Source organism: Thalia democratica, chromosome 5 (genome assembly GCF_965202585.1).
Source record: "Thalia democratica chromosome 5, ktThaDemo2.hap1.1, whole genome shotgun sequence".
Classification (NCBI taxonomy): Eukaryota; Metazoa; Chordata; class Thaliacea; order Salpida; family Salpidae; genus Thalia; species Thalia democratica.
Window position 1 is genome coordinate 32,681,496 of NC_139169.1, and position 27,199 is coordinate 32,708,694.

The 27,199-nt window shown below is 24.0% G+C and overlaps 1 protein-coding gene across 3 annotated transcripts in view; it reads left to right on the forward strand.

Annotated features, from left to right (window-relative positions):
• Positions 1-9,100: 9,100 nt before the first annotated feature.
• Positions 9,101-27,199, forward strand: part of LOC145835510 (uncharacterized) — a 35,376-nt gene continuing 17,277 nt past the window's right edge. For 2 of the 3 annotated variants that reach the window (XM_082943150.1, XM_082943152.1), the window contains exons 1-10: positions 9,101-9,173; positions 10,296-10,341; positions 13,802-13,914; positions 19,520-19,598; positions 19,673-19,712; positions 20,118-20,211; positions 20,482-20,565; positions 25,737-25,768; positions 25,987-26,109; positions 26,463-26,673. In XM_082943150.1, the coding sequence (XP_082799276.1) occupies positions 9,153-9,173; positions 10,296-10,341; positions 13,802-13,914; positions 19,520-19,598; positions 19,673-19,712; positions 20,118-20,211; positions 20,482-20,565; positions 25,737-25,768; positions 25,987-26,109; positions 26,463-26,673 (843 nt within the window). In that variant the 5' untranslated portion in view covers positions 9,101-9,152. The remainder of the gene's footprint in view (positions 9,174-10,295; positions 10,342-13,801; positions 13,915-19,519; positions 19,599-19,672; positions 19,713-20,117; positions 20,212-20,481; positions 20,566-25,736; positions 25,769-25,986; positions 26,110-26,462; positions 26,674-27,199) is intronic. The other variant, XM_082943151.1, reaches the window with a different exon arrangement.

A 27,199-nucleotide genomic window follows, 5' to 3' on the forward strand; every position in this document is an offset into this window, starting at 1 on the left:
TTTAAGTACACAAAAACATTATTATCTAAAATAAAAATCTAGTTATTGTAAGTCTCTTTATTTAACTGATAATAACTTTTCTAGCACGTGCATTCGTAACTAAATTGTTAGTTTACAAACATTTCTGCTGTAAATAACTGCTGCCTTTTTTTTCAACATTTAAATTTTTAAATACAAAACTGTAAACTATATATTGCAAATAATAAACTGTTTGAAAGTGTCTTGTTTTAATCAATAGTTCTTTTTAAAACCTATAATAAACTTGCTAAAACTTACTAGTATTGATCCATTATAAGACTAAACAAAAAAGCTTAACAAAAATAACTATTATTCACAAAATATATATTATATACAATTCTTGAACTGAATCTTAAATTTAAATTCATACACTAAGTTAACTTTACTTTATTCTGTTTTTGCCTTACTTTTAATAAGGAACTCAGACTAAAATCATTTTCAAACTATTATAATTGTATATGTATATATTGCATTTTTTTTTTACTATAAAATTTCCTTAACAACAGATTAACTTAAAATTAGACAGTCTAACTTATGGTTTTAATTTACTTTTAAATGGTAGTTATAAATATATTTGTTTAACATAAAAAATTTTATAGTATATTTTTACATTTTTACTTGTTAATTTTTTTTACTAAATTCTGTAAATCTCCATTAGATCATCATTCAAGTTAATTTTATACTGACTTATGAATTTAAAAAAAAAGTGAATGAACTTAATATCTAATTTTTAGTTGCTTTTTTGTTTGCAATATTTCAGATTTTATAAATCATTTATTTGTTTAAAAAAATATTTTTTGTGAATCTATTGACCTTTTTTACTACTGAATTTTGAATCTTAGCTTTTTTTAAAACTACAATTTTCAAAAAAAAAACCAAAATTTGACACATAAAAATAAAAATTAAACATAATGAACAAATTTTTAAGATCTTTTTTGCACCAAAAAACATATACTAAGCATCAGATTAAAATAAAACTTAATAGTCTTTTTATACAGCGTACTCTTTTTCTATTTATTCATTAAGAAAAAGTATAATTGTTTGTTGAATATATTTTTTTGCTGTTTTTTAGGCTGTTTGTTTATTAGCTATTTTTTATCGTAACACAAAATCTAACACTTAATGCAAAGTACTTAAATTGCTAACCTAAATATTTACTTTAATATTAAGCACTTTAAAAGTAAACATAATTTATTTTTATTATATACTCTGAAAGTAAAACTATTCGTTCTAAAAGTTACTCAAAAACGTTTCAACATTATAATGGATTTTAAAAAGCTAATGCAATGTAATACAAAAAGAAGCATGATAATTACAAAAAATAATGTACTAATAAAAGTTTATGTTCTTATAAACTATGTTTTCATCGTAATTTCAATTAGTTTACAAAGAAAAACATATATAGTATTTAAATTAAAGTAAAAATTGGCTTATTTATTGTTAAGCACTAATATTTTATTTTATATAACCTTAAAGATTTTAAATCATAGTAATCGCTTTTGCAAGATGCAATCATTTAAATAAACATCATGACCTTAACGTTCATATATCATGATTAGCCTATAAGTTTTATTTGTAATATATTCTATAATCGTGTGCTTTTGCCGTAAGTTTAATAAAACATTGATTAGAAAGTTTTAAAGCAATTTTAAACCTTGTTAGTTATTATTCTCTCTATCTAAAAAATAAAGTTTTACATTGTTTAAATTTTCAACAGTAGTTTAAATTTCTAACTTCAAATGTTGTAACTGTATACTTTAAATATTTTTTACTTATAACAATAACTTGTTTGAAAAATTCAAAAAATTGTAAATTTTAAACCAAGTTCTTAAAAATGGAACATAACACAGAAATCCTAATAAATATAACAAAGAGTTAAATCCAGAGGACCAAAACAAGTAGAGTACTAAAATTTTAAGTAATTGTTTATATAAGATATATTTAATTAACAGAATTTTGCTATTATAAAACAAAAACATTAAGACACATTAAGTACAACTTAAGGTAGAATACTAAAATTCATAACGACAACTAAAGTTGAACAAAAAGTAAGTTAGTAAGTGTTTTTATGGTATTGTAGTAATGTCATATATTTAAGAAAGCGTAACTTCTTAAGATAAGTACTAAAACAAAATAAACCATTTATAAACAAGTTTTACAATTTGTTTCATAAAATTATTGTTTTTGTATAACATTTTATGTGCTCCTTTTTATGCCCAGGTAAATATCCATAAAATAACAGAATGGATTTTACAAAAAAGAAAAAATATATTTAAGCTTTATACAAAAACAATTTTTTTTAATACGATTTATCTTATATTAAACTTTTACTTAAAAAAATTGTTTTGTTATGGCTTTAAGCATTTAGTTTATTTCAGTTAAATTTTGGTTGTTTTGATTAAGTTTTTAATTTAAAGGTACTTTGCACACACGTTTACCAAATATTTCTTATTAGAGTTTGTGTATGGCGTAAATCTAGCAGTTGTAAATACAAATTATTTTTATACCAACTTTGTTAATTTTCTAGTTTTGACGAATTCAAATAAAAAAGGTATACGTTAATGTTTTAAAATTAAAATATTTAGTTGATTTTATTTATAAAAATCTGCTTTAGAAAAGAATACGAAAATATAATGGAAAAAACTAAAATAATATGTTCTAGCAAATATGCTATAGCCAAAATGTCATTTAAAAAAAACTTAATTTTAAGCATAAGGGATCAATAATATTTCTGATTTAATATATTAACTCAAGCAATATAAATAACGACCTACTACATTTACATTAAATAAAAATATAATACTTTATTTTTTTCGCAGAATGAACAACAAAACATTTTCGCAATGTAAACAAAAATATGTAGTGATATTTATATGTTTTTATTATTTAAACTAAGTAAAAAAATATTAATGCCTTTTTCAACCCTTTTACAGGAATTAAGGTGTTTTTGGCATAAGCAAAAGTATTATTTTTTGTGTAGCTTTACCTGTCCCTGTAATACTCAACTTTGAATTAATCTAATTAAAAAAAAAAACATTAAAAATATGTTTAAAACAACTGAAAACATATTTTCTTGTTGATAAGGAATTTCCAAAAAATCAACAATAAAACTAACAAAGTGTTGAAAAATCATGTAGCTTAAAACCCAAAGAAATTTTTATTTAATAAGTTTGAACAGCTCAAGTTATGTTTTTTTTTTTTTAAACAATTGCTTACAAGTATACGTTATTTTTGTTTTTACAAAAGTCACTTAACTTAATTTTTTTGATGCAAAACTTTCTATCTTAACACTATGTTTGCCGTTTAGTAGCTACTTTGTCAACTTTATTATTTTATAGAAGTGGAGCAAAATAAATCTACTGACAATCTAGATTCTTAAGTTTTAAGTGCAAATTTATGTTTTTGAAAAAGAACTTTTTAAGATTTTAGTCCTTGGTTGAATAAGTGAATTTAAATTTTTTCAAGACTTGGTTTTATAACAAAAATTTCGTGAAAAAGGTGCTTTCCCCAAAAAGTACACTTTTTGAATATATATTGTAGTAGAACAAAAAGTTAAAAAGATATTGATGCTAAGAGAAAATAAAGTTGTAAAAAATGCATCTAAACTATTTATAGTTTGACAAGACCCTTTAAAAAACCTTTCTTAAAAGACGTCCAAAGAAGAAAGAAATAAAAATGTGAACGCTCACAACTATGGTCAATGGATTGGTGTGGAGAAAGACCTTTTGGTTATAGAGCCTCACAACATACATTTTAAAACATTTTTTGAGCAGTTTTAATTAAAAAAATGAAAAAAAAATTTAAGAGCAATGAAAAATCAATATTTATGTTATTTAATTTTTTTTTTTAAGTATTACTTATTAAATTAACCTAAAACAAAATTATTTTTAAAAGAACAAATTGGTGTGCACTTTTTTTCAGGGTTGCCACAAGGTCAGGAAAAGTCAGAAAAAACTAAAAAAATCACAAAAGTCAGGAAAAAAGGGGGTGTTTTCGAAAAAAAAAGTCAGGAAAGGTCAGGAAATTTGACAAACTTTAAAAAGAGTCATATTTTGTCAGTTTAAATTTACAAAGTTCCTTATTTTCCAAAGCCTTCAAATCATTAAAAATCATTTAAATATCCTTTAAAGTCAAACTAAAATTGCAAAAGTATCCTAGAAATCTAGAAAGTTATCTAACTTCCAATGCCTTCATCTGGTATAAATTAATAAATATTATTTATTGTTTTAAGGTTTTTATTGTAGAAGTTTCTTATTGTTTTGAGATTTTAGTTGTTAAAGTTTGTTATTAATTAAAAATTTTAATTGTAAAAGTTTCTTACATGTGGTTTTAATTACTTATAAATGTGTCTTTTTTCAACAAGCCGTGTTAATAAGGTAATAATACAAGTATTTTGCTGATAGAGCTGTTTATTGAAAATACATCAATCATACACAGATGGTTCAAGTGATGTTCTGTAAGTTTGATGATTGAATTCAGCATAAAAAAACTGTTGTTTTAACCTGTATTAAAATTATATTGAAAGCTTTATATAGTTTCAAGTTCTAGATTATGTATTTTAGAATAAGTTTAAATTAAAAGTTTGATGAAAAGTCAGGAAAGTTTTAGTAAAAAGTCAGGAAAAGTCAGGAAACTTTTCTCAGCTTGATCTGTGGCAACCCTACTTTTTTATACTCATTTCTGCCAATATTGACTATGGAAACTATATTCTACTATGGGCACCAAAACGTCTCCTCCCCTTAGATTTCAATTTTTACAATCATGTACATTCAAATTTTTCTTATTGCCCCTTTAAGCTTGTTCTCAATACCAACCCTATATCCTAATAATACAAGTCTATCTTCTGTTATGTTTTTAATGCACTTGCATCAGTATTTCCATGCTTGAAATATCTCTGATCGGCTCATTTTATAAAACTTGACATTCAAAAATTCAATATTAAACCAATTAACATTTAGCATTCAATAGATGGGTTGGAGTATGAATTTTATTTCATTATTCTAAGAAAGCATATATTGTAGCAAATAAGTAGGTTTTGAGATTGATATTAAAAACAAATAAAAAATAAATAAGAAGTAACCTTTTGATTTATAAAATCTAATATATTGTCAAAGTTACTTAATAAGTGTTAAACCTTTGAATTTTATTTTATATAGCTGAGTATGGTAGAGGAAATATTGTTTAATTATTTGCTTTAAGTCAAATTTAAATCAGTCAATATTATACTATCTCATAAAGATTAGTGTTGCCCTACACTCAAGCTGTTCATGAAGACTTAAGCTAGTTTGAATTATTTGAAAAATCCAGACTTACTCTTACTTGTTGATTTTTTTATGAATCTCAGGCAAGTTTTTTTTTATTTTAATACATGTATTTTTTTAAATTGTTTTTACTTTGTTGTTTAATTATTTTGTTAATTTTAGTTTTATAAGCTTGAATAAAAGGCTATGGCACATATTATTTTTTATCAGTTTTCTTAAACTCAGGCTAGCTTGATGTAATTCAAGATAGTAATGGTCACTCAGGCTAGCTGTTTTGTCTCAAAGAGTTTCAACTTAAGAAAAACTAACCTTTTAACTTTCTTTTGTACTATTATTTGATTATTTAAAACTGTTTTCAACAAGTCTATCAACTGTTTAGAGATCTATAAAATAAAACAATATTAAAAAGAGTTAAATTTGTCACACCTACATGTTTAACATTAACTATACAGTTTTTCTGCAAAACTAACTTGAGTTCATATCATGAGACTAACATTTTTTCTTGCAAAAAAAATACTGCTGTTATAAAATAAGTATAAGTATTTATAAACTATAAGTTTATTTTATTTTTAAAGTGTAGTTTTTTTCAAGTTCCCATACAATTGATGGGCAGACATTTTTAAAATTAAATTTTCTCAAAAATTTTAGAGTTCATTAAAATAGTATTTAAATTTTTGTGTTTTTAAGCTAGTTTACTTAAATTTTCAGGATACTTTCCATGAATAATAAAAATAAATTAAAATAGGAAAATATTTATCATTGAAAAAAATTATAAATTTATAAAAATGTGGTTTTAATAATTAAAGTGAGTTATTTTAATTTTAGTGATATAATAACAGTAAAGATTTCTAAAAAAATAGTTGAAAGTTGACATTAATACATATTTTGAAAGAAGTATTGGGTTTGTGTCTACTATGAGAAATCCATTGAAATCATTAACTTTTTTTTTTATATCCAAAAAATATTTTAAGTTGTTTTAGTATTTGTTAGCTAAGATAAAACTGTTTAAAATAAGATCAACTTGTAAAAAATCTGGTCTTAAGTAATTTCAATAAGTTAAAATAAGATTTATGGTAACAATTTACATAACAACTAAATGTACTAACAGCAAGCTTACTTTTTTTTTGGAACATTTATGATGTCTTAATATGCCCAATTAAAAAGTAGTTTTAATATTTTAAACTAATAAATAGTTCTTTAAACAATGCTTTGTTGGAACTTATATTAAGAAACCAATTAAAACATTAAGCTTTATTTAAAAGCTTTTCTCATACCAGTTATTTATTCTTATACATAATCCACTAATTACTTTATTTTTGATTAAGTAATTTTATACTGTGTGTTTCACTTCGTGTTATTATTAAAAATAAATATGATAATTTTTTTTTTTGAAACTATGTTTTTTGTCAAAATAAGTCTTTGTTTTTGTTTTTTTTACTCAAATTGATTTTTTTCTTGTTATTTAAATTAAGTTATTATTTACAAGCTTTCAGTAGTATAAACTTATTGTTTACTAAGTTTTAGTAAGTGTAACTTTTTTAAGCAAAACATGTTTTTAAGAGTTTAAAAAGAATAGTGTTTTAATAAAGTTAGTAACACCTTTTTTTTGTTTAATTTATAAAGCATATATACAAATTAAAACTTTGATTCTCCAATTATTTAATTTAAATTGTAATAGTATGTATAATTTTTTTTATATGTGTGTAATAATTTGAAGTTATAATTTTACTACTTAACAAAAGTGAAGTTATGAAAACATTAATTATTACTTTTGTATAAATGTTTTATTTTTATTGCAAAGCATATTAATAAACAAGCAAAACAACAATCAAAAGTTCTTGTTAAATATAGTATTTGAGCTGCAAATAATAATTAGTTTTCTAATTGGTACAGTGTTTTTTTTTTGTATTGAACGTTGCTAGATATTCTTTTTACAAGCATTATTTTTGAAATAAGTTACATTGTCTTTAAAAGTTCAAAAAAAAAAGGTTTATTAAAAACAGTGTACTGTTAATGTTAACTGGTTAAATAAACTAGTTAACGAATAAGTTTAAAATAGGTAAAATATGGAGTTATACACATCTTATTTTACAGAATTTATAAAACTTATGAATGGCTACAACTTGTGTTATTTTGTTTTTGTCACCCAATCTTGAAAAGTCTGTTGTAGGAAAGTATGTATCGATATATAACCATCTTTCATATGAAGTGGAAGTATATCCTGTCAGTAGACAAGATTTAATATCTGAGAAAGCTGCTTTTAAAAGTTCTTACAACTACTTGGATAAATTAGAAAACAAAATAAAAGAATGTCCAAAGAAAATAGCAGTACATTGTGTTTCAACCGGCTGTTATTTTTATTCTTTAATGATTTACAACTTAAATGAAAATCCTGTTAAGTTTTCAATTTTAACTAAAAGTATAACCCATCAAATTATTGACAGTCCAGGTATTTTTTCTATTGATAATTTTGTAGCTAAGTCTTTAGACCCATATGTTGAGTATTATAATGATAGTTCCTTAGGCAAAGTTATCACTAACATCAGTGAAAATGCTTATGTAGATCTGACAAAAAAGATCATCTTGGCCACAACTGGAATTTTTACTGGCCCATTGTTTAGAAAAGGTAAAAAAGCTTTAAAGTTTGTAGAAGACCCCTATACTAGCATAATGAAATACTTTAAACAAAACTTACCTATAGTTAAGACTTTGCTTATCAAAACTGAACCAGATGAAACAATAACTACAGCAGACTTTAACAAAATAGCTAACAGGCTAAAACAAAACAAAAATTTTGTTGAAATGAAAATTTTTCAAGATTGTGACCCAGGTCTAATTTTTCAAACTCATTCATTGGAGTACCAGAAAGTAGTTGAGTATTTTTTTAAACAAATACAATCTAAATTGTAAACAGATATTATTCTAAGTGTTATTATATTTATAAATAAGTTGTGCTATCCAAGACTATGTTGTAAGTATGTTATAAAAACTTTTCTGTATGTGCATAACTACATATTGTTTTTATATACCCATATTGTTTGCAATTTAGTATATATATTTATTTTACTTTGAAATTTAATATCATGCTATTTTAAGATAACTTCTTTATAAGAATTGTTAGTAGAATATGTTAAGTAGATTAAATTAGCTTTTGTTATCTTATTTCATCTCTCAACTTAATAAATCAATACGTATAATTTAATTTGCCACACAAGTTAATTGAACATTTCTGAGTTTTAATGCTTTAACCAAAATCACCTTTTTATCTATGTATAACAGTCTGTTTTACAGGGATTCATAAATAGTTACTTTTTTGTTGTAAACAAACTTTATTATCAACACACTAATTACATTTTAGCTTGTTTGTTTATTTTACTTAAACAGCCACTTTTCATATTTTACTGTAATGTTCAGTTCTGTACTACCAGATAAACTTTGTTATATTTACTTATTATTAGTTTTTAATTTAATCAGTTTAAGTGTTATAAAAAAGTCTTACACGTTTTTACTTAAAACTGAGACATAAGGTATTCAAGTTATTAAAATAAAATTACAAAAGTAAATTTTCAAGCACTTACTAAAAAGTTATACAATTTATAGACTGATAATCTGGTTTTTCAATAAATACCTTTCAGATTTATAAGCATTGCAAATTCTTGTTTTGAAATTAAAAGTTTTTAATCATATGTTATACTGTTAAGTTTTATTCCATTGTTAAATTATTAATAAATGATGTATATGTTTTGCTTTGTAGTATAAATTTCCAAGTTACTGAACATTAATTATTGACTACTTGATCATAATAACTTATTAAATCATACAGGAACAATTTAAAATTTATTTTAAAGTATAATAATTTAATTTACTGCAAAGATGACAGATTATCCGAACCAGGTAAGTGATTTATTAATTAAAAATAATTGAAGATATATTTTAATCAAATTTTGATAAACATTTTTTATGTTGAAAAATTGCATTTAAAATCAGAATGTACTTAATACAGTTTATGTAGTATACAGGGTTTGTACATGTCAGTGGTATCAGGCTAAATCAATAAATTTCTAAAAGAGTGGAAAAATGTAATGATTTCTCAATAAAATGTTTTAAAATTTCTATTTTTGTAAAACATATTTTAAATAGTTAAGGTTTTGAAATAGTTTTAAGATAGAAATTTTCATCATTAATCTTTAAAAATGTCTAATTAGATATTTAATTTTTTTATTTTTTTTTGTTTTTGATTTTTTAGCTTAAGTAAAATTGGGTTCCAACATTTATATTGATTTTTTTACCATTTATCTACTGGTTACTTAAGAAATTTAAGAACAGGTGTACTAACAGATCCAACTTTAGTAATAAAACATTTTAATTTGAGTTAGAAAAAATGAACTGTTCAACCACATTGTTTCATTTGGGCTCAGACTAATAAGAGTTAGGGAATCAGAAATAGCACTGAAAAAAGTAAGACAAAAATAGCACTGAAAAAAGTGAGACAAAAATGTTAGCTTAAAATTAGGGTTGGTTTATCTTTGTTTCAGCACCAAGTTTTTGTGACAGCTAATGAAAACAGCAATTACGTTAAAAGTAGTCAGTTGTTGTGGAGCCTTGTTGAAACTAACCAAAAATCTTAGCTTTTATGTGTCAGGCTAAATTAGTGTGTACCAGGCTAAAATTGTTGTAATTCATATATATAAATTATTTATTTATATGTGTTTATAAAAAAAAGTTATTGTTTTATTATTTAAAAGTTTGAAAGTAATACATAGAAAACATTTAAATGCAGACAATTTTTTTTTGCAAAAATGATAATGCAAAAAATATAAACATAAGTTTTTACTGTGTAATATTGCATAAAAGCTTAGTAAATATTCTCCTTATATGAATTTTTTTTCTTGATCAATCAGATGTGAAATGTTTTTTATCATTGGTTGATCATATGTGAAAGCTTTTATTTTTAACTAGTGAAGTTTGTCTAATAGCACTTCGTTTTGTAAATATTAATTTATATAACTTATTTAGAGTTCATATGATGATTTACCACCGATAACTCACACTGAAGTAGAAGGTATGTCTGACTAAATAAATTATAGACTTTTTTTTTACTGTTTTAATATTTTGCTTACACCTAATAGTTATTAGTTATTTTGTTTGTTGACTTAAAACATAACCTTATTGGCATAAGACACTGCTGATTGTGTAACAAACATATTCTCTTAACTTGTAATAAAAAAAATAGTTTGTTGCCTTTTTCTAGTCTGTTGTGATATTATTTTTTTTACATTTTAAAATTTACAAAGTTTTAGTTTGAGATTTTTAAATTTTTTCTTTAGAAAACAAATAAAGATATTTTTAGTACTAAAGGAGAAAACATTTAACTATATTTATTTTTTCAACACTTTATTATGCATTATTTAATTTTATTGTTTAAATACTACTTTCCATGACTGTTACATATCTATTTAGATTTTTTATTTAGGGACTGACAAGGTCTTTGACCGAAACTTAGTTTGCATAACAAAGTCTTGAAAGAATAGATATACAATTTTTTTTATTGTTGTTAGAATTAAATAATGCTTGTCTTTTCCGTGTAAGCGGTATGGTTTATAACAATGATATATTCAAGAAACACCATTGTAATTAGCTGAAGCTAAGTTCAGCTTTACATTAGAAAATAATTTTTGAAATAAATTAAAACATTACTAGTCTTTGGTTTAATTGTTTTATACATTAAAAAAAAAATATTTAAAATTAGTAGTGTATTAATATTAGCTAAGGTAACAAAATCCGCTTCATATTAAAACTAATCATTTAAATCCACCAAAGAAATGTTTAATTTGTAAGTAAATTCAATTACTAAAATAAAGTCAAAATATTGGTGTATAATTAAACATCATATTATTTTAAGCATTAAATGTCATGTAAACTTATTTCTACAGCTAGCATTAAGTTTTAAACACTATATTTATGATTATTACTTTAGTCTGATATTTTTAATAATTTTTAATGTCCCAAAGTTGTTCAATAAAGTACAAATCCATATATGTAGATATTTTTTTTAAAGTTTGATTTAAAATAAATTATATATGGCCACAAACAAAATTTAAAGTAGAAGAAAACAGTACCAACTATTTTTAATCGTAAGTGAATACATCTACTATAAAAAGTTCTCACGTTGGTCCATAAAAAAAACACGTCATATACATTTATAAGTTCACTATCTAAAATATCGTATAAACACAGTAATTCCTTATTTAGCACAATGTTATGCTTGACTTTTTTACGTGCGAACCTTTAAATAACACACAATTCTCCTGTCTTTTTGTTTTTATTTTGTTGCAAACTGTATTTTTAGCTTTTATCATGTTATATTTAAAAAACATACTTAAAAAAAATTTCAAAGTGTGTTCTCATCAAACTATTATTATTTTTTTTAGTTCACTTAATTTATGTGTTGTGTGGTTTTATATGATTAGTTTACTAAGTATTCTAAAAGGCTGTTGTTAGCTAGTAAAATACAAGTTTTGATACCAGGTTTCGTCAAAAATATAAAAATGTACAATTATAAAGCTGTTTTCATTATCATAATGAGTTAAGAAACTATTTACATTTTGGGTTAGAATAGAATAACAATTCTTTTTTTTTTTAGTTTATATTGAAAAAACGCTAATGTTGAAAATGAAAAAAAAAACCGTTTGTAAACTTTATTACTTAGATACTTTTTATCAATTTGGTACGTAGTATTAAGACTAAATTTGAATGAAGTAAAAGAAAGTTTTACAGTGGACCTATATAAATAAATATTTACTTTAAAGTCAAATATAAACAATATGTTTTCTTTTTTGAACTTTAACTACTCTTTTGTTAAATTGCTTTATAACAAAAGAAAAAAGTCTTGAGCCATCTATTAAGAACTGTTATAACTCAGTTGATTGAAATATAGTAACAACTGAATGTTATTACTTAAATTTTATCTTCAGCAACAAAATACCAGTTTCATTTCAAAAATACTCAAGTTTATTAAATCTATATCATACGTAAGCTTATAAAACACCATATAAAAGTACGTCACAAATTCAAGTTCGCAGTCCGTAAAAAGCCTTCTATTTTCGTCACACAATGCATTCAAAACGCTAATAACCTGCCAAACTCCTTTCAAAACAAAAAACCGCTGATGTCAACACTTTTACGAGATGTCTTCCATTGTTTTATGTTTGGCGAGTGTGCTTACTACCTGCCACACAGCTTGTATTGTGACGTCATAAAGTTCGAATAAACACACAAGAGAGCTGAAAAAGTCTGGTCCTGTGAGCAAACATTTTTCGAAAAACAAACATTTTTACAGCCGAGTAATACATTTTAAGTAGAATGTTCACGAGTTGTTGTGTAATGGTTTTGTTTTTTTATTAATTTTGCTGGTTAAGCAGTTAGCTTCGCTTCAAAATATTTAACTTTAAACAATCAATCTGCGTTTTTCTTTGTTTAACTCAGCTGTGTTTCAACAGTTTTTGATGTAATTTTTTTCGAACATTTGTTTTTAGCTTAACTTGTGTTTTTATGGTTTATTTAAAATATACAAGCCTAAAAGTTTTGCTATTTATTCCCCGTCGAATTTCTTTTTTATTGTTTCTAAGATTTACAACACATACAAGTTAACAAGCATTAGTCTATTATTATCTAAAAAAGACTTTTTTTTTTGTACAGTAGGTTTTTTTATAAGTATTTTCTAGTTAACTTATCTTCAGCACAGTAAACATAATAATAAATGGTTTAATACACACCATGTATTTTCATATTTTAATAAATCAGCATGTTAAAGCGTGTCAAGTACTTATAACTGCCCACTCGACGTTTTTAACATTTTTTGTTTACTAAGAAATATGTTTTGTGCGTGAATTAAAAATACAGAAGCGTTTTTCTCAGTAGTTGTTTTCAAAAATAAATATTTTGTTGCTTTTAAAATAATACTAATTATAGTGGAGTGAACATGTTTAGAATTTTTAGTTTTAATATACAGAAGTTTAGTATTATTGTTTTGTTGCACTTACTGTATATTATAAGCTTTTTAAGTGCTAAGTTACAAATAGTTAGTTGTTTAATCTAAATTTATTTAGTTTAATTTCATTTAGGGTTATATAAAATCGGAAATTAGCTTAATCTGTTGAGCTAAACTAAGCTCTACTTAAATAGATTAATTAATTTAGTCTTAAATTTTTTAAGATTATTATAAAACTATGCCATTGTTAGTTAAAGTTTAAGTTTTACTTCTTCATTAAAAGTGAGCATAATAACCTTTTTTTTAAGTTTTTGTAAATGATTTTATGTTTCTTATTTTAATTTTACTGTTGAAAACGTTTAAGAGTTTGACCAAAAAAGTTATAAGTTACTAAAAAAAACAAAAATAAGTAAGGTTTAGAAAATAACTACAGGCGAAAAATTAGAAGTTAAACTAGAGTATCCTGTTCTTATTTTGAAATGTCATTAAAGAGTATTCTAAAACAGAAGTATTTATACAAATAATAACACAGCAGTGATGGTGGACAGTGAAGGTAACCACATAAGAAACGGTAAAATACTGAAAGTGAACAGACATTCAGGTATCGGGCCAACACACAATGGAGTTCCATCTGCGCTCAGATCTGTTAGTTAAAATTTAATTGTGTATTATTGGTAGTAGTTATCAGTTTTGTATCATCTACTATCAAGTATGATGATTAGTTTTTAGGTTTAAGTATTTTGAAAATGCCTTTTTATTAATATTTCTGACAAATAAATTAGTTTCATCTGTTAAAATTGTAGTTAGTTTTTTATTTCGCTGTAAATGGTATTACTTGTTTTTATTTAATACTGTCTGTATTATAATTAATTTTAATTATTTACGATCGAATTAAATCTATAGCCGATACATAAAGATCAGAAGACATTAAAAACGTTTTAAAATAATATTCTTTTACAGTTATTGAGTTAACATTTTTTTCTTTACAAGATACAGAGTTAAGTTATCATTAAAAGAATTTAGCTCTTCAATTATATTACATTTTAACTAGTTTTTATTATTAGTGATTATACTTTTATTTGAATTAAAGATATAAAATAATAGTTGAATAAGTTAGTGTAAATATAGTTAATATAATGGTATTTACTAAAATTTATAACCTAATAATTATAATCTATGTATAATCTTTTTAAATGAGCTGTATTAAGGCCATAGGGGGGGGGGGGGTCCGACTTTTTTTTTACATAAAATAACTTTGGCTTTTATATGAAAGCTTTAAATACAAACTACAAGCATGTTTTTATAGAATTTAAAAATATCATTTAACTTTTGAGATATTTTATTTTTTGTAAAAAGTTTCCGATACAAACGTATGGACCGCAAATTTTTCGGGGTCAATTTTCCTGGAAATTTTAAAACTCACTAAAAATCTATCTCCTCCTTCATTTTTTGACCTAGAGACTTCAAATTTTTAGAAAATGTTCCTTTTAATAATTTGAAGAATCTGAATGTTGGAATTTTTGAAATTTTGAAAAATAAAAATTTTATCCACAAAAAACTAAAAAAAAGGTAGTTTTTTGACAATAATTTTTTTTTTACTCAAAATTAAAAAAAATCCTACTATAGATCTCTTTAAAGTTTAATGATACACATTCTGTAAAAATTTGAGAAAGATTACTCAAAAATTGAAGGAGGAGATAGATATTTAGTGAAATAGTATTTTTTCGCATTTTTAGTTTTCGCCTTCCATAAGGAACCTATTGAACGCCCTTTCTTTGATCGCTTATATCTCAAAAGTTACTTTGAGTTTTTTTAAGCGGTTAAAAGTGTCTGATAGCTCAGATTAGATTCTACAAAATAAGATCAAGTTGTAAAAAACAAAGTGGACCCCCCCCCCCCCCCTATGGCCTTAACACTTATCATCTATTTTGATTAGTTACTATCAGAAATTATAACTACTGAAAGGATTCTTTTTAAATGTCAACTCAAATTTATCTATGATTATTTTCTCATCATAATTAGTCTAACATTTAAGGCAATTTAGAGAATTTACGATGATGATTTAAATTTATAATTGTTATAATTGACAGTTTTATTTTTTATAGTTTCTTTTATGACTATAAACACTAGGAAATATATATATTTTTTTTATTACTGGTGGTAACTATAATTAAACTAGCAAGTCTAAATCTACTTAACTTAAGCAAAACATATCACAAGATTAATTAAAAACAATAAATACACTTAAGTTTAGAGGTAACAAAGCTGATAGCTCTTTCCTACTTAATACTAATAGCTTTATTTGTAATATTTTATATAGGACTTTAAAGATTTAAAGTATGTTGTATAGGTTTTTTTACAGTTTTTCATTAAATTTTTGATAGTTAATAGATAGTCTGTTTGTATACCAGCTTCTTATGAATTGTATTTATGTATTAAGATAGTATTTTTGAAGTTACATATTAAACAAATAATAATTAAAATTTAATAACGTAAAACTTATTTTATAACTTGTTAATTTTTAGTGATTTTTTTCACTAAACATCTAGTAAAAAAATATGTAGTAAACGCTATATAATGTTATATAATTCTAATTATGCACTTTTAATTCACAACACGGAAGACGAACACTTATAATTATGCCAACTCGAGTGCACTAAAGCCAGACTTTAAGTGTTTAAACTAGTGGTTAATATAATTAAATTAATGTGTATAAAACTGCTTATATTAAGCATAACATATCATAAGATTAATTAAAAACAATGTATTAAGTTTAAAGTTTTCAAAACTAATAACTCTTTTCTACTTAATACTAATAGTTTTATTTGTAATAATTTATATAGGATTCTAAAGATATAAAGTATGTTGTATAGATTTTTTTTTCTGTTTTTAAACAAACTTTGATTTTTATTATGTAAATGTATTATTGTGTAAACTGTTTGCAAACCAGCTTCTTTTGAAATAAACTTATGTATTAAGTTAATGTTTGTTAAAATAATGTTAAATCAAATTATTTTAAAAAGTTGTATGATGTGTTTAACTTACTTTATAATTTCTTAAATAATTAGTATAGTTTTTCAATAAACATCTAGTAAAAAAACACGTAGTAAACACTTAACGATGTTATATAATTCTAATTATGCATTTTCAATGCGTAACACGGAAGACGAACACTTATAATTATGTCAACTCGAGTGCACTCTTATATGCAGATAATTTTTGACAAGCACTTAGTTAACAGCAATTGTTAATTTGATTAAGCTGAAGAGAACGGCACATTACTTCTTCTATTCATACATTCTCATTCAAGTTATGACGGCGTAACGAAATGTTTTGCTATTCATTCAGTGTTGCTAAAAGGGCAGTGTGTCTACTTATATATTCATGAATGTTTTTTATTTCAGATTTATTTTTGTTTCAGATTATTTAAGCTTTATTGAGTATGTATAGGGGTTTCAAAGTTAGTGTAGCTACTTCATTGATAAAGAAATGTATGTAGTGTGAAAAAAAGAATGTTTGTTAAAAACTTTTTGTCTGTATATGAATTATTTAAATTTACTAATACTTGTGCTGACATGCTTAATTTTTAAATAAGTTAGTCATTTTTAATCAAATCTTTTTTTTTGTTAAAGATTGTACGAAGACTTGTATGAAACCACCTTTAAAAAAGTTTTGTGTTTGAAAATTAGCTTTGTGATGTACAAAAAATTAAAGTTAAAAAAAAAGACTGTTTTAGTTTGAATTATGAGAAAAGTTTATATGAGTTTATATTGGAAAGTGGTTAGGTTTCAGGAAAATTGATACAAAAATTTCAATTACTTTTTGTTTGAAGAATGTCATGGTAAATTATAACTGTCGTTTCAAGTTACATGTCAGCCAACATAAAAGACAAGTTTATTTTTAGCTTTTAATACACATAAAATTTATACCAACTATAATGTCAATTTATTGTATCAAGATTAAATAATTTTCAACATAAATATAAAGACATTTAAAACTGTTTAAACTAAATACTTACTATTATTTTTCTTAAATTCTTTCTCAGTATTTAATATACAATTTTGAGGTTTATGAGAAAGTCTTAAAGAAAAATATTAGCTAGTAAAGTATAAGTTTTAAAAACATTATAAAAATATGTTAAAAAAAACATTTCATAAATTGAAAGTTCAATTTAAGTTTGATGAAGCGAACAAGTTTAGCCGGTCTGACCAAAATTAATAAAAATTTTAATAACGAAAATTTCTTTCCCCTATTGGGCTTATATGTTAAGTTCATAATTTTTGTAATTTGCTGAAAATTAAATAAATGCCCAGATAAGGTTTTGTGTTGAAGTTTTTACAAAAGCTGCTTTATTCTGCGTTTACGGTTTACTGTTTTGGCAATAAATACTCGGTTTTATTACCAGGTTTAGCTGTTTAAGCAGTGCGATATTAATTTTAATGCAACAAACAATAGCTTAGTTGTAGAATTTAATTAATATTTGGCAGAAGTTATAATTGAATCAGTTTTCTGCATAGTATTTCATTGACAAATCACTATATATGTTGATAAAACTTAAGACATTAGTTAAATACAAACACCTTATTAGATATATTAATAAAAGTTTGTTATTGTTGCAAGTTTCAACAAATTATTCAGTTGGTTGTTCGAGGTTTTGTGTTTATTTTATGTACTTTATAGCAAATTATTTTTTTTAATATCATTGATTAGCAAGTATGTGGTAAATAGTGTTACAATGAATAACTTTTATTTCTTTGTAATGCAAGACAATGTACTTTTGTAAATAAGTGAAGAAAGCATGTAAATAAAGAAAAACGTTTGTTTTATAACAAGTAATTGCTAGTTCAAATATTTTCTGTATGTATTTATGTCAGTAGTTTATTAAATATGACAAGCTAAAAGTCTATAGCAGTGTAATGAGTTGTAAGTTGCACAAATTATGTCATAAACATTAAATTTTATTTGAATTTGAAGTAATAAAAGTTAAGACAACAAAAATTACATCACAAAGAAAAACAAGAAAAGTTCTTATGTAATGCCAATTGAAAGGGTTGTAAATTCTCGGCAACAATATTTTTACAACCGCTATTATTACTGCGACTACAATATTACTACAGACTAACGATAACACAAGTGGCTGTTGGTAGTGGCTACTTGCGGTCTAATAAAATTATAATTAGTCTGCCTTGCTGCTATTACTAAACCATCTCTGCTGCCATGGGTTAAAAATGTGACATTACTAGCCATGATTTTTTATTGCCATCAAATGGTCGTGTGTTGTCAGCTTCTTTTTATTGTGATTGTATTTAAATTTTGTTTCTACTTATTTGAATATTTTGTGTAGAAGGCTTTTTTTTTGATAGTTATAAGATTTAAGAACATTTAATGTTTAATGAAGTGGTATAATGACTTAAAATGTTTTGTTTTACAGAAATTAGTTTTTAATTAAAACATTATGACTGTTTCAAGAGCAGTATAAGAGTTTGTTAGTATAAAAAAAAATCTTTGCTGTTTTTTTTATTTCATAAAACATTTTGTAAGTAACAGTGACTAAACATAACTCACATATTTGTAAAATGTTATGTAGTTATTGTTTGTATATTTTTATAGAGTAGAGAACAGGAAATGTAAAAATACTATTCATGAAATAAATATGTTTATTTCGTGATGTTGCTTATATTTTTGAATTCTTAGCATTTTTGTCATACTTTCCTTGAGTAAAAGCAGTTGTAGATAATTAAATTTTTTTTTTCAGTTTTACCATTAGAAAAATACTATATAAGTATGTCGTATAAAGTTTACAAAACTAAAGAGTGTTTTTTTACAACTCTACGAAAGTTTAGTTATAATCAGATTATTATATTAATTGTTTAAAAAAATTGTGTTCTAGTTAATGCTTCAATCTCGGTTTTTAATCCGTAAATAAATTTATTTTGATGACAGTATTTAAGCGATTAAGTAGTTTTAATCTGAGGTCGCATGTTTTTATTGTTTACAAGTAAACTGCATTTAAATTTAAAAGTAGATTTAACAAGTCTAGTTTTTAAGCATCTTTAACTGTTATTAATTAAGTATTTTTTATCTGATTTATATTAAAGTTCTGTTTAAATGATCAACATTTTTAAACTATTTAGCTAGATTATAAAGTGTATCACTAAAATTTGTATTTTAAATTTCGGTATATTTAACAATCTAGCTAATTAGATTAACTAATACACCAAACACATAGAAAGTATATATAAATTTTTAGACTGTAGAAGACACTAAATCTTGGTATAAAACATTATTCAACAGCACTCGACAGCAAAGTATGGCTTCATATAACACTGGTTTGTTTGTTAAATTATTATTATTAGTTTTTGTTATCAAATTGCAAAATTAATCTTTTTTTTATTATTTTTAGACGAAAACGACAACTCTGTTGAAGATTTTGGAACTTTATCGTCAGTTTGTTACCTTATATTTTTTATGTAACGTACCAAATGTATTTATTTATACTTAACCATTTAAACTAAAGCAGTTATAACATAAATTATAACAAATAAAGTTTTTTAAATTTATGATCTATATATTTTTTTGATAAATTAACAAAAAACTTAATGTAGGTTTAAGAAACAAACATTGTCTTTCTAGGCTTACTCATCAAGTGTTTTTCTATAAAATGTCGAATATGAACTCATTTCTTAGCAAAATCCTTTATCGTTGTTTTAGTACTTTTATTGGTGACAGTACAAATAAAAAGCTAGATCTTACTAAAACTTTGAAGTTATCAAGTTTTAAATCCTATTTTAACTAATTTGTACATTAAAAAATTATAAACATTGTTTATATAAGTATTCAATCAACAGATCTCATTCATCAATGCATACAGATAGGCCACCCAGAATTGGAAGTATTTTTGATTATCAGCCTAGAGACGAATACGTTGTTGAAAATAAACCCGTTAGTTTTTTACTATGTTTTACTCAAAAAAATGATTAAGTTTTATTACTGTTTAAGCTTTAATCTAAAATTTTGATATTTTTTTATACACACTTATAGGAACATCTAAAATTTAATGTACATTTCTTAATGTAAAAGGCTAAATTGATTAACAACTATTTTTTTATTATATGATATGTCATTAAAAACAATAATTTCTTTATAAATTAAAACGTCATATTTCTGTCATTTTATTTGCACATTTATTGTAAAATACTATATTGTTAACAGAAAAATCAGCAAGTGAACAAACCTGTACCACCACCGACAAATAACTTCACTAAACTGTCGGTTAACGGAAACACCAGTAACAGGGTAAGTTGTTTTGTTATATAGTTGATACGATTTAATAAAGTTAGAATACAACTGCGGGTACTTTTTATGTGTTTTGTATTCCACTTTTTAAAGATATTTTTATAATTTTTGAAGCTATAACTAATGTAAATAGTATGTTGAGAATCACTAACCACTATACTTTTTTACATTAATGCTTAATGCATGTTATAAAGTAACTAGTTTAGAATTAAAATTGTAAAGAACAGTCTAAAGTAAAGTGCAATCAATAATTAATTTAATTTATATTTAGCCTTTTTAGTTTTTTTATTTGTATAAGAAAAAAAACATTTGTACTGTTTATGTTTTTAGTTAAAATATAACAATGTATATTTAATCTTACTACGGTAATCAATTAGAATTAAACCAACCATACTTAAAATAAAGTTGAAGAAACTACAGAAAAAAACTTGCGACTTAGTAAAAATAGTTTTACTGTCTTTGTTTTGCAAAGTTGTAAAGCGTTTTTTGCTTGAAGTAAAAATCATCAATCTTAAAATTGTTTTATATGAACTTAAATTGCTCCAATTATTTTTAAAATAATTTAGGTAATCATTTAAATGTGTCACAATTTTCTTTGAATAAAAGAAACAGGTGGTTTTTCTAAGAAATGATTTTAAATTTTTTTCCATATTTGGCTTAGTTTTTGCCCATATAGTTTTCAAGCGTTTTAAATTTCCAATTTAATTTCTTTGCCTTACATTTAATGGAAGATTTGTCTGAAGTTTATATAGAATTTTGTGGCTAAATTGAATACTTTATTTTTTAATATGTGTCTGAGATTTTGTACGTCTATCAGCTCTTATAAAAGCATTTTACATTAATAAAACTATGTAAACCGGTTGTATAAGAATTAACAAAAGTATTTAGTATTTCCAAAACTTTTTTCACGAAGAACAATTGTAAAACATGAAACCGAATAAACTTGTCTTCAATCTGTGTACTTAATCTTTAAATTAACCTTCGTATATTTCTTAACTATTTTAGCATTATTATATAGTTTTTGTTAAAATTTTTAATAAGCTTAACTTAAAAATAACTAGCTGTATTCAAAAACAACTGTACTCCTACAGTTGATTTTACTTCATTGTGTTTAAAGTGACTGAAAGAAAATTGCTTTTATTTCTAGTCGTTTGTTAATAAAAAAATTGTTTAAATGAACTTGAATACAAATATGCCAGCTGTTTTTGATTCTTGCTGTGTGAGTCATAACCTAATTTTGTTGTATACACATAAGTTGATGAAATAAATTAATTTAAATTGATAACAGCTTTGCAGTGGCATTTGAATTCCTCCATTATTTGGTTTGTATCTTTTACAGCTTTATAGAATATTACAAAACAGAATGAAACAGCCCAATTTTATTAAATTTATTTTTAACTATTGTTGATAAACTCCTACTTTAATATTATTAAATAATAGCATTTAATTAAATACGTTATTTTTTTAATTTTAAAAGACTCTTCGGAATTTAAGCTAATGCGTAAAATTAATTTTCAATGGAGGTTTAAGTTTTGAGAACATTTATTCTCAAAAAGTCTTTTAAGTGTGGGAAAATAGTAAAGCTGAATAATCAAGTTTTTTTCATAAATTAGGATTTAATTTTTTACACCAAAGACAATAGTTTGAATAAAAAGATAAGTTGAAGTTAACTAAAGGTGCTTCAATAATGTTTTCTATAAATATATGTTTTTTTAAACTACCAACAATTTAACTTGTGTAAAGTATTTTAGATAACTTTTACTTAACTTGTTTTGAAGTTATTGGTCACGATAAAAATAAACTGTAAAAGATAAATAAATCGAAGTGTTTTGATTACATTTGATTTATAGTTATAAATAAACTTGACAATCAACTGATAACAATTTAAAAGTACTTTTTCACATCGTCACATACTCTATATACCAGACTTTTTATATATCAACTTTAAAAGTTAATTATTACAACACTACACAAAATTTCACACGATCAGTGCATTAAAAACTTGTTTTGAAAAATATTTATAGCGATTTAAGATCTTAAAATACACTGCACAGTTAAGCACAAATTAAAATTTCCTTAAAAGGCAAAACGAAATTTCGTATTCGCTTATAAAATACAAATTTGTGTTTGTTTTAATACACGCACTGTGTGAACAGTGACATGAAATAACTTGGACATATATGGAAAAGTTTTTGTTTGTAAATCGATATGTTGCAGTTAACTCTTTTGCAACTTTTTACGGCAAATTTTCAATGTTCTGGACAAAACGTTTTTATTGTAATAAAACACCGATGGGTTTTTAATGTGCCGATGTTATCTTTTTATTAAATGATTGTTATTTTTATTGTTTCGAATTTCACCTTTAATTGACATTTTTTACATTGTGTAAAACAATACTTAAGTAAAAGTTTTGTAAGTTTGTCATAGTACAACGCTTATTTTAAAATTTATCATGCTGTTTCTATCTATAAAGAAAATTCAAAGCTTTGGTATGTTCAAAAAAAAGTAGCTGTTTTTTTAATAACAACAGTTTAAACGTTTTAAAAGGTAATTAACTTTTTATAAAAATGAGTTAAGACTTATGGTTGTAATACATAGTGTTTTAAATACTTTTCAACATATCTACATATACATATATATATATATGTATTAAACTTTATTATTTAAAATAAAATAGTTTTAAATAATCAAGTGCAACTAATAAGAAATCAGTTTTTAGTTGTTTTGTGAAAAATATTTTATAATTAGATTTTCGATTTTTTTTTTGTTGTTTAAAATGCCTCCCGGTAATGTTGTTGTTTATATTAGCAAATTAAATGTTTTTTTGTTTGTTCATAGTGTCGATATAAGTTAAACATTTACTACTAACTGTAAAAAACACCTTTAACTTTTGTGAAAATTGTGGTATATTGATTTTTTTTTAAACCAGAAAAACATATTTTGTCACGATTGCAAATCAAAACAAAACTGATATTCTTGTAAATAAAATTTACTTATAAATGTACGCATATATATGACATATTAAAAATGAATGTAAACATAACAATTTGGAGTTGTGTAAATTATGCTTCTCTTTCAAAATAGTGTTTAAATTTACTTTTGTTAAATTAAATTTATATTTCCTTTATATAACTATGTATAACTAGTTTTGTACTTACGACTGTAACAATTTAATTAAACTAAGTTTTAAAAAGTTAAAACTTACTAAATTTAATTTGTAATTATCTCTAGTTAAATACATGCTTTTAACGAAAACATACTTTGTTTTAGCTTATAACAGAAACTTTTAATTAATTATATTACTAATACACTGTAAACTACGTATTTTTTTAATATTAAATATCTATTTTCTTTTTTAAGTAATAAATGTTTTGAAGATTTAAAAAAAAAATTCAATCTAGGGTTACAAAATATTTAGTCAGTTAAAGAATACTTTGTAAAAAGTAATTGAGTTCTAAGCTGGTTAAAATACAATGCAATTTTACTACCAAAATAAGTTAATCCTATATATTTATATGACTTATAACCAGAAACAAACTTAATAGTAAATTGATAAAACTTTTATACACTTTAATACATTGATAAACCAACATCACTGGTATTTTTATATACTTTAATTGTCATAAAAAAAAAACAGTTATAGGTAAAAGAGTCTTAGTGTATGTTTAATGACGTTTTTAAAAGCCAACTCAACAGATATTCTTACCATTTTTAAAATCTGGATAAAAATTGTATCAGTTGGTATGAATTTAAGGCATGTATAAGCCAGGAATTTGTGTAACTTAGAACTCTGATACGCTTAAAAGTTTGTAAGCTAAGTCTGTTCGTGACCTACTTAAGGTAATATTTTGTTAAACAAATTGTACAAATTAATCTTAAGTAGTTCATAACGTGCTTTATTGCATATTTACAGTTGTATTGATAAGATCTGACATATTGTTAACTCGTGTTAAAATTTGGGCACAAATAATATTATGTCACGCGAAGTTTTTTGATTTTATATATTATATTAATTTTATATAAAATAAACTAAACTTTCTTGTGTTAGCTTTCATAACGTTTGTACAACATTTTTAAAAACATTTGTAACATCTGTTTGATTAATAGCAAAACAAGCTAAATGATCAAGCACTTTTACTTATGCAGCAATTTTTATGATTTTATTTTGTTTTTTTTCACCGTAAAAGTTTTATACTGTTTCTATTGCCGTTGAAATTCTTCTTAAATAGTGCATTAATAAAATTTAAATGATGTATGCAGACTGCAGATATGTAGTAGTGCATGTAATTATAAGATTTGACCATTTTAACACCGTGTTTAAGGGATTACATGTTTTTATCTGGTAATCGCAATAGTAAACTGTCAAGTATTAAAATGCTGTTTGTATTGTAAGCTACTTCGCACGTAAAAGGTTTTCGCGGAAAAACATCAGAACTTCGTTGTAAATACTCAAATATGGTATTTTTAGTTGTTTGATTTTAGTACAAAATTTGCATGCTTTTATTATTAATGATTGATAATTACTGACTAAAATTGTTTTTATATCGCATGAGTTTAAGTTTTATTAAGACCTTTGTGTACCATTTGTTGTTTTGCTTTAAATGATGTGCTAAATTATAAACGCTATTAAGTTTAAATGAAAATTTAAGGCAAGTTATGTTGGAAACCTTTACAACTTTTCATATAAGTTTGATGTAAAGTATTCATTAATTATTCAGTGGGTAAATTGCTTATAAATGTGAAGTTCAAAGTTTCTGAGGATATCTATCCCTATACAGTTACACTTTTATTGTTACAAAGTTATGACCTTAATTTTTCATTGAATACGTAGAATATATCATTATAAAGCCAGTACAAATTTTATCACATGTGCGTGTTGAATTAGTTTTTTTACATACAATGTTCAAATAAAACTTTGTGTGTCTTTGGTTACTTGAAAAACAAGATTTCATCTGTTTAAATAAGTTTGGCAAAGAATATTATAGTTTTTAGATATGCAGTAATTTTTAATCCTGTGTATATCATAGTAATACTGTATTTAATATTATTTTGTAAAAATTACTTTCCATTGTATTCTACACTTATAGTTTTTTTTTTTTTAAAGAGTTCATAAAAAAGTATTTATTTTAATTATTATTACTAGCTACTTGCTTATGTTTATTTTTTAACAGAATTCGTACCATTCATCACTCAGCAGTCCAAGGTAATTTTGATTTTCTTTTATTTAGAAAAAAGCTATTTGTTGTTTTTATTGTGGTCACTATCCTTTCCAATTAGACATTTTTATTATTTAATTTATCAAACGTATTGAAATGATTTAAAAATAATTTTAAGTAAGATTCTTAGTTCATTCTAAGATTTTATATCCAAATTTTGTTTTAAACTATTACCTTTAATGAAACATTTCACTTTATTATCCAGACTTACCTCGTATAATTCAACGTCATCTACAAATGACGGATTATCGAGTAGAAGATCATCAGCTTACCAACCACTAAATTCAGCTGGTCTCCCGTATCAAGAACAACAACCCAGATATAACAGGTCTTATATTAAACGATACTCTTTAATGTATATTTGATCTTTAAAAACATTTAATAAAAAGACTCAGAAAAAATTGTTTAATGATGAAACTATTTTTTAATTATGCAAGTTTTCAAAATGGTACTGAATTTATTTTAGGGTTTAAAAATGGATTATAAGATTATAGAAACATAACATTTTTATAGTCTTTGTTTGTTTAATTATATTTAATTTTTACATAAACCACCATGTTTTTTTTAATTATATAGAAAAACTAAATTCAAACAAGTACAGCTGAATTTACCTTAGTAAATAAAGATTTTATAGTGACAATTTTTAATTTGCTTCTTTACATATGTTTACAAAAACTCCAGAGAAAAGACGAAGTTGTCAAATACCAGCAGAGCGGCCTCATCCTCATCGAACAGGAACTATGACGTCACAAAGAGAAATTCTTTCGACGTCACCAAAAGAAATTCGTTTGACATCACCAAAGCCAACTCGTTCGATCACAACAATGACGTCACAATTAAGAGCAACACACTGCAACTTCCACAGAACGGAATCAGAACGAACTCGACTACGGTTTGTTTTTTTTTTTTTTTTTTTTTTTGAACAGCCATGTGACTTTGTAATTTATGTGCTGATAATGCAGTTTTCTGTTAACCTATAAATCAAAAAGTCAACAGTGTTTCTGAAAACACATTTTATGTATTAGTTTTCTTACTGTACATACTAGCTTTTGAAATGGTTTGTTGGTTTTGGCTACATCTTAAGGTATTTGTTTTACTGTACTTGGCAAAATAAGTAGAAATCTAAATAGTATTTTTAGGTTTGTGTTGAATGAAGTTTCTAAACGTATGTCCTACTTCTCCGGTATAATTAATGTGTTACTTTCTTTTTATAATAAAGTAAACTCTATAAATTTACTTATAGTTAAAAAAAAAATTATAATGTACATTGATAAAAATAAATTTAATTTTTTAATAAGTACTTGATGTTTATTTTAAAAGTAGTTACGTTTAAAAACTAGAAAAATGTAATATTCTATTCAATAAAGTGTATTTAATGTTGTATAAAGTTAAGCCTTTACACTAAAAAGAAAACAAAA